The sequence below is a fragment of the Perca flavescens genome, chromosome 4 (genome assembly GCF_004354835.1).
Source record: "Perca flavescens isolate YP-PL-M2 chromosome 4, PFLA_1.0, whole genome shotgun sequence".
Taxonomy (NCBI): domain Eukaryota; kingdom Metazoa; phylum Chordata; class Actinopteri; order Perciformes; family Percidae; genus Perca; species Perca flavescens.
Window position 1 is genome coordinate 21,966,566 of NC_041334.1, and position 12,503 is coordinate 21,979,068.

The window sequence follows — 12,503 nt, forward strand, 5'->3', positions numbered from 1 at the left end:
CATTTAATGACTGTAGAATATGTGATATTTTTTTTAACATGGAGACCCCGAAACCCAGCAAAATAATGATTAGCACTAAAATCCCAGAGGGTTTTGATATATTTTACGTTGTATTAGACGAGATAATATAAATCGTAACAGCTGATAGTGTGTTGGATTATGGAGTATGTAACGTTATGTATTAACTTTAATCAATCTGAAAGACATTTCTATAAAATAACGCAACAGGAGATCCACCAAAGATGTCTGGGAAAACGCTATTGTTTTATATTATTTTGTTTGTTAAAAAAAGACACATATCATCATCATCATCATCATCCACTGTCTCCGTAGTATGTATTGCGTCTGTAATGTGTTTTAGTAAATTACGAGGAGCTCGTGAAGGTATCAGTATTGTTGTTCCATAAGTCTGTTGTTCATGAGTATGCCGAGTATTGGAGAGTTGTTGGATACTTTGCTATTAGGTTGCCAGCATTGTTTTCAAAGTACAGTGATAACACGTCGTCCAGACGTTAGAACTGCTAACGTTAAATGTTTACCCGGGCCACTAATGTTAACTTGTTTTTCAACGTTACAACGGGAAGCTAGCTTCAGTTGCTAAATAACAGTTGAGGCAAATCGGGGCAACCACACACACAGGAGACTGTCATCTGAAACTCACACGATTTGTTAAGCTGAACATTTGGTAAAGTATCTGGGGTAAGGCTGCCCTGACAAAAAGGTCTAAGATGGGCATGGCCACTCGAATAGAGTGTATATTTTTCAGTGAGTTTCATCCCACCCTGGGTCCAAAGATAACATATCAGGTAAGTGTGTATGTAGCTAGCTAAGTGTGTTATGAATCACCATGATCACTACCAACATGGCATAATTATCCTTATTATGGTAGTAAAGTTATAGTATAGTTTGGTATCAGAAACATAAAGTACATTGCAGTGTATATATATATGCTGTTTCTCATTTTATAAGTATATGAAACACTTTTTCAAAATAGTATCAGAAGTTGCCATACATCCTGGTAAAAATAGTTCCAGAGTCACCGATTGCCCTGGGATAGTCTTTGCACTCTATGTGTTTGCTTGTATGTGTCATGGATCTAAAATTGGATTAATTGATCTGTATTAATGGAAAGCAGGTATTTAATCCCTCTACATATTTGTGTGGTATTGACCTTGAAAGTGTAAAGTACATAATCTTCTTAGTGTATCTTATAGGATGAGTTTCCTCATACAGTGTCCCCCATGTCCTCTCCTGACAGGTCCCAGAGGAATACATTTCCCGGGAGCTCTTTGACACAGTTCAGGTTTACATCATCACCAAGCCAGAACTGCAAAACAAATTGATAACAGTGTATGTAATCTAATGCGTTTTCTCTCCTTGCCATAATTCATTGATTTGTTTGCCCCTTGAGATCTGTTTTTAGAACTGCTTTTAATGATTAATGTGTGTATATTTTTAGTGTGTTATTTTTCTTTTTTTTTTTTTTTTAACTCTGTAAGGGTCTTGTGAAAAGCAATCTGTTATTATTATTATTATTATTATAATTATTATTATTATTATTATTGTTTATGCTTATGTTGCTCATTTTCAGAATCTGTGTTCTTTTTATTTTATTTTTAGCACTGCCATGGGAAAAAAATTAATCGGATGTCCTGTGTGCATCGAGCATAAAAAGTACAGCAGGAATGCCCTCCTGTTTAACCTCGGCCTTGTTTGTGATGCCCAAACCAACACATGTGCCCTTGAGCCGATTGTCAAGAAGCTGTCTGGGTACCTCACAACTCTAGAGGTAGTGAATGATGCATTTTCGCATCTGTACTTGTCACATTGATGGAAAGTTTTCAGTAATAAGACATCTCAGAGATGATCGTAAATGGTTTTTACCTCGTGTTGCAGCTGGAGAGTGGCTTCATATCCAATGAGGAGAGCAAGCAGAAACTTTTACCCATTATGTCCACCTTGTTGGAAGAACTTAATGCCACAGGAGCCTGCACTTTACCCATAGGTATATTATTTTATATTTTACTGTGTATATATTCCAAGTAGAACTGCAAAGATTGATTGATTTATCGATCAGTTGTCAACTATTAAATTAATCGCCAACTATTTTGGTAATTGATTAATCCTTGGAGTAATTTTTTATAAAACTTAAAAAAAAAAGAAATTCTCTGATCCCAGTTTCTTCACTCCTCTCTGACAGTAGACTGAATATTTTTGAGTTGTGGAAAAAAACAAGACATTTGAGGATGTCGTCTTGAGCTTTGGTGTTGAGAAAGTGCAAGTAAAAAAAAACATCTTGAAGCTGCTAATTTTCTTCCAAATAGTTTTGAAGATGTCACAGCAGCACAACATTTATTAAAAGATACTTTGGTTTCATTACAGACCAGTAAGGTACCAAGACTCTGAAGCACTACTGTGCTGTCTGTAGTGTCAAGTGTGTGCTGCAAAGACATGCTCAACGAACAAAATATCGTCTTTTTCGGTATTCAGAGATGGGCTGGTTACAGTTTACTTGCTAAGTTTTGCAATACTCATAAACGTAATTTTCTAGCTGTTTATTTTAAGAGATGTGGTATCTAACAAACTTAAGTATCTTATTAGACCCCTTTTCTAAAACTGATTAGTAGAAATGAAGGTTCTTGCTTGAAACAATAACTAATCCTTCTTTAGGGAAAGTATTGAGCACTAAAGTTCATGGCTTGGCATTTGAAAACCACATTTAGGTATGGTATGCAACAATAGTTGTTCTATTTCTTTTTTTAATCTGGTCTCTTTTCTGTTCTGTTTCTTTTTTAGACGAGTCCAACACCATCCATCTAAAGCTGATCCAGCTGCGAAAGGACCCCCCAATTGTCCAGGAGTATGATGTGCCAGTCTTCACCCAGTGCAAAGACCATTTTATCAAATCTCAGTGGGATCTCACCACTCAACAGGTAGGCCTTGTGACTGATATCATGGGACCTTCTGATAAGATATGTGCCAAAATTCGAAGAACGGGAGAAAGGTTGGTTATTAAAGGCCTGTTATCAGCTGTGCATGAAGTGATATAAACTATATAATAATATCTATTCATATGAGAAGGTGCCATTTATTGGTACAATAATGTATTATTGCTGTAATAATGAACAGACTTGCAAGATCCCGTTGTAGTGTATATAGATCTTATTAATCCAGCAATTCAGGTCATGGAGTTTAGTAGAAGCCAATAATGTTTTACTGTATGTTGTTTACTGCAGATCCTGCCCTATATTGATGGATTTAGACACATCCAGAAAATCTCTGCTGAAGCTGATGTAGAGCTGAATCTTGTTCGCATCGCAGTGCAGAATTTGTTGTAAGTACATGGGCAACACACACCAGCGGCAGCTGACATGTGTTTAAACGCCCTCATCCATTGTTTTCTATGTACAGTAAGCCCGGGGGTTGACCCACACCACCACGTCATGACAAACCACTATCCTGTTTATCAGTGCTGATAGTCGTTAATGTTGTAAGACTTTGTTTCCAAAAGAAACCAAAAAGAGATACTGAAATCTTCTTTTTCCTTCACAGGTATTATGGAGTTGTGACCTTGGTGTCAATTTTCCAGGTATGGTGGTACTACTTTTGATATTAATGCCACTGTGATTTCCAGAATAAAATCAAAATACTACGAGAAAAAAAGTCATAATATTTCATAATAAAGTCTTTTATTGTATGAAAAAACGTCGTCATTAACTTTATGTCATCCACATCTTTCATTTGACATGTCAAAGTTCTCACCTGTTTGAGAGTATTAAAATCTCAAAACATGACTTCTTTTTTTTCTTCTCATACTCATCATTTTCACCTTTAATCATTAACTCTGTCACAACTATTTGTTCAGTTTGGTGATCGTCTTGTGCCTTTTTACCTCCTTCCAGTACAGCAATGTGTACTGCACTACCCCCAAAGTCCAGAGCCTCATCGACGACAAGTCCATACAGGATGAGTGCCTCAGCTACGTCACTAAACAGGGTAAATAAGGTTCATGATTGTTGATCACAAGTGTTGTTTTTTTCCTTTATTTTCTGACGTTGTATTGTCTGTCAGGTCAGAAGCGTGCCAGTCTGAGGGATGTGTTCCAGCTATACTGTGGTCTGAGTCCAGGAACTACAGTCCGAGACCTTTGTTCTCGCTACTCGCAGCAGCTTCAAAGGGTTGACGAGAGGTCTTCATCAGTTCCTAAAAAGACGTCATGACTCTTGAAAAGTCAGACCAGAGTGACATTTATTTACATGTGGGTCGTGTCATGCGTTTCCTTTCAGGAGGCTGATCCAATTTGGACTGATGAAGTCTCTTATTAGACGACTGCAGAAATATCCGGTGAAGGTGATCCGTGACGAGAGGAGCAGGCTGCCGCGACTCTATACCGGTTGTCATAGTTACGATGAGATCTGCTGCAAAACAGGCAGGTTTTAAAAGCTCTTTCTGTTTGTTAAAGTACAGTATAACTAATACATAATTGTAGAAAACAAGTCTGCTTACAATGTTGTAATCTTACAGGGATCAGTTACCAGGAGCTGGACGAACGTTTGGAAAATGATCCCAACATCGTGGTGTGCTGGAAGTGACATAAACTGAAAACTGAGTGAAAGATACAGAGAAGCCTCAACCAAAGATGCCTTCAGTGACAGGAAGACCTTTCTTGAAATAATAGTGAAAGTGAAGTCGTTTTTTGTCATTTTTATGTTAGATTAGTGTTGATGGTTTTTTTAAACAAATGTCCTTGTCAGGAATTAGCATACGTGTCTGTTTGGGTCAAGTGAGGAAGGAGATATTTATTAATACTGTCCAAAAGAGAATTTGTGATTAATAAACGGAAAACTCCAATGTGACGATTTCTTAAATCCCAGTGTATGAAATGATATAAAAAAATAATAATTTTAAAACACATCTAGATTGATTTTACATTTTCTGTCATTTTGTAGCCATAAATAAATAGCGTCAGAATGAAGAACTGAAACAAGTGGATACAGAAGATTTCATGTTATCAGACTGTGGAAAAAAATCTTAACTTTGAAACATCAATTTTTCTTTACCACTATACTGATGTGTAAGATAAGATACACCTGTAGTGATTGGTTGTGGCAGCAGTAAAACAGAAATAAATACAGATACATATATAGAAAGTAACAGAAATATATAACAGAGCTACAACAACTAAAATAGAAATTATACAAAAATATTTGGAAACAAATAGCATGTAGTGCAGCAATATAAGTAGTGTTTAGTGTAAGATACAACTTAGTGTATATCATGTCATCAATTCAGAGGAATTTACAGCACTACATTTGATTGCTATAGTTACTATAGTTGCTTTACAAATCAAGATTTTAAAAATATAAGCTTATAGTATATGATACATTGTTATAGATTAAATTACCAAGTACTTTATTAAACGGTAAAAATGCCACTTACACAGTGAGTGCTTTTACATTTGTTACTCGAAGTACATAAGTACATTTAGCTAGTAATACTTAGAATGGATTCGTTTTACAGGTGGAACTGCAGCTCTGGATCATGGATGAATCGCTCTGGATACGTCCTCCATCACTGGCAGTGTTGGGAGTAACGCGTTACAAAAGTAACGCAATTACAGTAATGTATTCCTTTTTGCTGTAACACAGTAGGCCTAATATAACGCATTACTAATTACATTTCTGTAATATTATACAATCTCAGTAACGCGAGTTACAACGCATTTTAACGCAACATTTAGAGGTGTTTTGTTTTTTTTAAGAATTCACCAGTAGGCTACCAAACATTTCTTCACAGGACATTTTCAAGAGTTAACGCTGCGTTGAAGCCAGCTGTCCCGTGTTGCCGCGGTCAGAGCCAGAACCAGAGACGGTACGGACAACACGTGTCCCAACAGGTGACGGTACGTCAGCGCGGACAGTGTGTCCGATCGAGCTGCTGACAGATAGAAACATGTCTTAATAAATGTACACGTAAATATCATTGCATTTTATCAGCCGTGGAAAGTAATTATGCCTGTAAGGTACTTTTAATTGAGTATTTTCATTTTCTCCTACTTGCTTATACGTTTTACTAATTTGCATATTCATATTAATTATAAAAAATATTATAAATAATGAAGGATGTATTAACGTGGATAAAAATGAGACTTTATTGATCCAGTGGTGAAATTCGCAACCTACCTGCCAAGTCAAATTTCCGCTGTTATTTTGGTGAAAGTAACTCAAAAGTAATGCAAGTAGTGTAAAGCATTACAATTCAGAGACAGTAATATTGTAAAATAACAAATTACTCTCAAATGACAGTAACTAGTAATCTATAAAGTATTACATTTTGGAAGTAACTTGCCTAACACTGATCACTGCTGATTTTATAGTTTTTCATACTCTATCTAGCCGTTTTGGGATTTTTGAAGGTATAGGCCTACCGCCCCTCTCTGGCGGTAGAGAGGAACTGCGCTTTGGGTGCGCTTGGTTTGCAGTCACCATGACAACCACAGAAAAACCAAGGGTATTGCCATGGGTATCGCTAACACTAGCTAGCTAGTTAACGCCAAAACAACTTAACTGAAGACTGACATTATTTTTCTTGTTTTACTTGAAAGCTTGTTGAGTACCAGTAGTTCCTTTGACGAAATGGACACGTCTGTAATTCTGCCTGTCGAAGCAGAGGGGTTTGTTCAAAGTCTGGAAACGTTCTCTCTCAAAGAAGTGGGCTCAGAGAGGTAAGATTAAAGTTAACCAGCTAAAAACATGCATCTATGCTAACGTTAGCAAGACTGCTATCGTAACTGTGTCCATGGTCCGGACAGCTTGTCCATGTTAGTTTTGACTCTCTAGGGACAGTAAGCAGACCTGCCGCTGGCCAGGCGACCTAAGAATTCTGCACGTTTTATAAAATAGTTCATAAAGCCTAAACGCTTTTTCTTCATGTGTGATTATTATGTCTTTGTGTGTTGACAGGTGGTTCAGACAGCATGAGTACATTGAGAAACTTAACATGCAAGCGATACTAAATGCTTCTGCCATGCACGATGAGTTCATCAAGGAGCTCCTGGTGTCATTTGGAAAGGTGACTGCTAGCTACCTCTCTGCATGTGGAAAAGTCGGTGGCATTTAGAGAAGTCCTGCAAAAATCTAAGAAAAAAAAAAATCTTTTCTACTTGTTTATCTTGCTTAAAATTACGATAGCATGATGAACACATTAGAACAAGCTTTTGTCTACAGTATCTTTTTTTTCTCTCTCCTCCCCCTCTCTAGATACCTGTTCTGGTCCATGAAATGATCCTTGTCGAGGTGTGGAAGCACAAAGTGTTCCCCATTTTATGTCAGCTGCAGGACTTTAATCCCAACAACACATTTCATCTTTACATGGTGGTGAGTGTAAAATGAGATGTAAAATGATGATCAGCTTGCAGCGCTCACACTTGATTTGGTGTGTACTTTAATGGCTCCTTCTTACTGTAGATCCACCATGAAGCCACGGTCATAAACCTACTTGAAACGATCATGTATCATAAGGTCAGTGTGTCCACAAATACATACCCCTACATTGTACTCATCTGCACCATATTTTATGTGTTAAAGCACGGTCACATGATCACATGGTAAGGCAGTTTAGGCTCTTTATCTCCATAAATATTGTTATAAATTAAGCTGTATGTGACATGTTGAAAGAGGTGTGTGTATATTTTGCAGGATTCATGTGAGGCAGCTGACGACTCTGTTCTTGACTTGGTTGATTACTGCCACCGCAAACTTACCCTGCTGGCCAGCAAAGCGATCAGGGAGGGTGCAACAACTGACCTACACAACCTGACAGGGAAAGCAGTTGGTTCCTCTATAGAGGTACTGAGAGCTGAGATTTACGGTGCTTTTGTTTGTTTTTATTTAGACTACTGCAGAGGAGTCCTTCTTTTACTTAAACTGATTAGTCACGCATTCTTTTTCACTTGGTGAAGGAGTTGCAGATGCAGAATGCTGCACTGGAGTTTGAAATCTCCCTGAAGGCTGTCTCTGTGCTGCGCTACATTACTGATCACACCGAGAGGTACGCCAGTGTGTCTGGACCATCAATTAAGTCTAGGGATTAGAAGTTTACAGAAGAGAATCTGAAAAATCTGCCCATTCTTATAGGCATTTACACATCGAGCTAAACCAATACATTATTTATTTTTTTATATACTAAGAGTGCAGCTGACTTATGCTGCAACAACTATCATTATTGATATTTTTGTTTATTTTGTTTTGTATTTAACATATTGTTACATGAGACGGTTGTAAAATAAATCGGTTAACAAAACTTCAAGTTGCTTGTTTTGTCCGACCAACAGTCTAAACCCCAAATATATAAAAAATAAAAAAAAAATAGCAAATTAGTTGCAGATTAGTTTTCTGTCAATGTGTTAATTTACCAGTCCTTTCATATCCACAGCTGACGGAATGCTATTTTTTTCTTTACAGTATCAGTGTTATTAATCGCATGCTGTGCACCCATAACATGCCTTGCGTGCTGGTCCAGCTGATTGACTGCTGCCCTTGGAGTCGCTGTAAAGAAGGTATATCCCACTTCTTGCATATTCAATTTGTCCTTAAATTTGTGCATGGAACATTTTGCCTAATACGTGACCATCATTCAATTGCATACTCTTTGTCTCCCACTGAAGGTGAGGTAGAAAAGTACATAAATGGCAGATGGCAGAAGATTCCTGTTGAGGACCGTTTAAAGATGACAAAACTGGATGGTCAGGTCTGGATTTCCCTTTACAATCTGCTGCTGAAGGAAGACTGCCAAAGGAAATATGACTTCAACAACTTCAACAAGAACCAGCTTCTAAGGGTATACTGTGAATACAATGTTAACTGACTCTTTGCATCTGACAGCAATTTTCATTTCTTGATGTTCTTGTGCTGTAGCCTGGCTCCGCCCTCCTACGTACTTCCGCTCAATTTTCATTTTCCTTCAGTACGTCATCTGGGTTTGCGGTATATTCTTGAACAGAGGGAGTGGCTGAGAACGATGACGTTGAGGTTGTGCGCTAGTTTGAGTTATAGTTCCGTAATGGCGGCGCAGAAAGATGCGAGCGAAGCCATTCGGTCCGTTGTGGCAACGCTGCCGAATATCCAGAAGTTAAAGCCCGAGCAAGAACCATCTTTGCTGAGTTTTGTTGGTGGCCATGATGTTGTGGCCCTCCTCCCCACGGGGTTCGGGAGAAGTTTGATTTTCCAGCTCGTGGTGAAGAAGTTGGCTAAGGCGAACGCTAGCGATGCTAAGTCGACGTCACGACCAAACGTTAGCGATTGGTTATGGCAGATCCAGAGTGGCTCTGGCCGGATCCAATAGTTTTCAACTTCAACAGAGTACCCTGTCACCCTATGTCACACTTCTGGCTTGAAGAACGCGGAGTAGGGAATCAGAATTTCCGGTCAGCAGTCCCTTTCTCCATAAGGATTTAGATTATCAGCTATAATGTCTAAACCATCTGAGGTAGACTGACCACGAGCTACGACGTTGTGAAACGAAGGTTTCTGTTCCTGTAGAAGCTAGAAGTCTGTATGAAATCAACCTTGTTTTAAGAAAAACATGTTTTATTTGCGATCTTATGGAGAAAAACTACACCACCCACAATCTTAAGCGTAACAGCAACGTCTGTGATTGGTCCAACTCGCTGTTAGAAATGTTTACCGTACCCACGAAACCTTTTTTGACGTTTTCAAAATGTTTTTACTTTGAGAGTGTTCATTTACAATCCCAACCACATCGTCGTAGGTGACTTCAGGCAGGTTGCGGAGAGACTTGGTCCAGCAGTATCTATCAGGCTCCGCCATTGTAAAAAGTTAACCGGAAGAGCCGTATCCCCACTCAGAGACCTTCTTCCGGTCTTCAATTGTTGCGTGACATAGGCCTATAGAGAGTGGCCAGACTCTCTGTACAAATGAAATGTACGAGAGTCTGGTAGGACCATGCTACTTGTGCTGTGCTGCTTGCGTTATTTTAGTTAATCAATGACTTTGAACTGTATCAATTAATTCCTCCTAAATCCAAGGAGCTACTGTACATTAGCTGTAAACTGAAGCTTAAGAAGTGCATGAGTGCCAGATCATTGTCCTCCAACATCATATCTGACGTACTCGCTCGTTAAAACACAGATTCAGTTTCCAAGGGTTGTTTTGACTAAGATGTTTCCTCCTATTATATGCTTTCTCATCCTCTTCCTGTTGCATTAATGATATAACCAGAGAGCCGTGTGCATCCTCCTGTAATCACTTTTTTTTTTCTTTCTTATGCAGTCTGCCTAACTCACTGTAGAACATTCTAAAGAAGTTTTTTTTGTTGCTGCTGTATTATTTGTGGGCTTATTGTTCATGTGCCACAGCTCCGGGGTTTCTTGACAGAGGTGTTGATTGATCAGCTGCCAAACCTGGTGGAGCTTCAGCGTTACCTGGCTCATCTGGCCGTTACAGACCCTGCCCCTCCAAAAAAGGAACTTATTTTAGAACAGGTGTGTACCTGTCCTAAAATTCTCACACATGCACAAATATCTCTATGCCTAACTATGTCCCCTGTGCATTTACGCTCAGCTTTGCTTCATGTATAGATCCCAGAAATGTGGAACCACATTGTGAGAGAGAATTCTGGGAGGTGGAAGGCAATAGCAAAGTATCAAGTCAAAGAAACTTTCAGCCCATCTGAAAGTGACCTGAGGCTGCAGGCACAGAGGTAATACTGAAAACACAAGTCTAAGACACAGATAAATCTCCTCCATCCAATTCCTCTGTGATTATTATTGAGATTGTTTTATCAGGTTGGCTAAGATGTACAATTTGGATGTGATGGAGAGTTTACTCCCTGAGAAGCCAAAGTGTGGATCCTGTGGGAAAGAGGCTACAAAGAGATGCTCTCGGTGTCAGGGAGAATGGTACTGTCACAGGTAAGACTTACAGTATATAGATAGAAGTAAGTAATGCGGACGCTGTTCCGGACTCTCGTGGTGAAGAGGGAGCTGAGCAAAGCTTGATGCACTTTCCAACCCTCACCTGTGATCATGAGCTTTGGGTAATGACTGAAAAAATTATATTGTGGATACAGTATAAGCTGCCAAATTAAATTTCCTGTGCCGACATCTGGATAGAGCTCAGAGTTGAACCACTGCTCCCTCTGGTTGAAAGAAGCCAGTTGAGTTAGTTTGGGGATCTGACTAGGATGCCTCCTTGTAGAGCTGAAGATCTTTGCCCGAACCCAACGGGTCTTAATTTCTGTCATTATACACGGGCTCGGGACGGGCTCGGGCTTGCACTCTGTGTTGCGCGGTAAATGAGCGGTCAGATGATGCGTTTCGATTAGCGCCAAAAATGGATGCTGAGGAGGTGAAACAGAGGCTGGCCTATGGAGGACTCATTTTATTTCTTTGTTCCAACTTCCAAGTGGCCTATAGCCTACGTTAGTCATGAATAAATTATGTTAAAAATGTATAAATAACTAATTCTTGACAAAAGGCAAAAAAGCTGTGTGCGTGCGCACATTTGAATAATGTCGGGCTGTTAACGGGTTCGGGCTTTTAAAAAGCTGTCAATCAAAATGTACTTGTTGGGCTCGGGCCGGATTCTGTCGGGCTCGGGCCTTGTCGGGCCTAATTTTTAAGGCACGATTACAGCTTTACCTCCTTGTGGAGGTATTCCAGGCACTTCCAACTGGGGTGAGATAAAGTGACAGAACAAAAACAATGCTTGAGGGATACCATTTCCCACATGGCTTGAATCACCCAGGATCAGGAGGACATGGCTGATATTAAGTCTTGTTCATCTTATTGTTTTTCCACAGAGAATGTCAGGTGAAGCACTGGTCTAAACACAAGAGAGCCTGCCAGCTTATGGCTGAGGCCACAGAGAAGATCCAGAGGGACCTGCACATCAACAGCTAACAGAGAGAGACTATTGAAAGGACTCGTGGCGGATGGGAGATAAGAATCTTGAGTTGCAAGATGGCAGGAGAACAGATGTGCATATATGGATGATGCAAATTTGCATTCCTATACATTTTATATCTGTCTTTTAATGTGGGAAAATTGTAAGCCCAGTTACAGAATTCAGTTGTGCCTTTTTGTTTTTAGTACTGTTATGTTTCTTTATGATAAACTTATGGCATACTGTTTTAACCAATCATTAAATTCTAGTTAAATTAATTAAAGTCTATTTAACGAAAGAGCTTCCCTCTCTGTCAGGAGATTTTATACTATTGTAATTGTGTTAATTAACACAGTGCATTTAAGTTTGTCACACCAGCAGCAAATACAATGCTTTATCAACTTTCAACCTTGTCTTCTTGTCTCATTGCTATTAAGAAAAAGGCATGCAGGTAATTTTCAAATGACAACAGCAGATAGGGTCACTTCTTTATATTCACCTAGTTAAAGTGGCTGTGAATTTGTGGCTCATCTTCTTGGTTAATACTCCTGCTAGTTATGTTTAAACTTTACCCTTTCTGAATGTTGGATTGTTGACTTT

General features: G+C 39.0%; 2 protein-coding genes across 5 annotated transcripts; both read left to right on the forward strand.

The window, feature by feature from the left end:
- Window positions 1-383: 383 nt before the first annotated feature.
- nprl2 (NPR2 like, GATOR1 complex subunit) lies at window positions 384-4,856 on the forward strand. The gene is made up of 11 exons (XM_028576563.1): window positions 384-806; window positions 1,259-1,350; window positions 1,621-1,789; window positions 1,897-2,005; window positions 2,797-2,933; window positions 3,237-3,334; window positions 3,553-3,589; window positions 3,903-3,996; window positions 4,072-4,189; window positions 4,287-4,429; window positions 4,525-4,856. The coding sequence occupies exons 1-11, from the start codon at window positions 729-731 to the stop codon at window positions 4,590-4,592; spliced, it is 1,143 nt and encodes a 380-aa protein (XP_028432364.1). The 5' UTR covers window positions 384-728; the 3' UTR covers window positions 4,593-4,856.
- A 99-nt stretch (window positions 4,857-4,955) lies between these two features.
- Window positions 4,956-12,311, forward strand: zmynd10 (zinc finger, MYND-type containing 10). 4 transcript variants are annotated; one of them, XM_028576558.1, is made up of 14 exons: window positions 4,956-5,619; window positions 5,797-5,902; window positions 6,605-6,724; window positions 6,963-7,071; window positions 7,260-7,376; window positions 7,467-7,520; window positions 7,698-7,847; window positions 7,961-8,049; window positions 8,463-8,557; window positions 8,666-8,838; window positions 10,376-10,501; window positions 10,598-10,719; window positions 10,805-10,930; window positions 11,821-12,311. In XM_028576558.1, the coding sequence occupies exons 3-14, from the start codon at window positions 6,636-6,638 to the stop codon at window positions 11,918-11,920; spliced, it is 1,350 nt and encodes a 449-aa protein (XP_028432359.1). In that variant the 5' UTR covers window positions 4,956-5,619; window positions 5,797-5,902; window positions 6,605-6,635; the 3' UTR covers window positions 11,921-12,311. The 4 variants fall into 4 exon arrangements, with proteins under 4 accessions (XP_028432359.1, XP_028432362.1, XP_028432360.1 ...); XM_028576561.1 differs by having other exon boundaries at window positions 5,797-5,896; XM_028576559.1 differs by lacking the exon at window positions 4,956-5,619 and having other exon boundaries at window positions 5,742-5,902.
- The last annotated feature ends 192 nt before the right edge of the window (window positions 12,312-12,503 follow it).

Bases quoted from the DNA above. Each gene is read 5' to 3' on its own strand.
- nprl2 (XM_028576563.1), top strand. From the start codon at position 729: ATGGGCATGGCCACTCGAATAGAGTGTATATTTTTCAGTGAGTTTCAT. The intron at 807-1,258 runs GTAAGTGTGTAT...CTCTCCTGACAG, and splicing joins GTCCAAAGATAACATATCAG to GTCCCAGAGGAATACATTTC. The intron at 2,934-3,236 runs GTAGGCCTTGTG...TGTTTACTGCAG, and splicing joins GGGATCTCACCACTCAACAG to ATCCTGCCCTATATTGATGG.
- zmynd10 (XM_028576558.1), top strand. From the start codon at position 6,636: ATGGACACGTCTGTAATTCTGCCTGTCGAAGCAGAGGGGTTTGTTCAA. The intron at 6,725-6,962 runs GTAAGATTAAAG...GTGTGTTGACAG, and splicing joins AAAGAAGTGGGCTCAGAGAG to GTGGTTCAGACAGCATGAGT. The intron at 10,720-10,804 runs GTAATACTGAAA...TTGTTTTATCAG, and splicing joins CTGAGGCTGCAGGCACAGAG to GTTGGCTAAGATGTACAATT.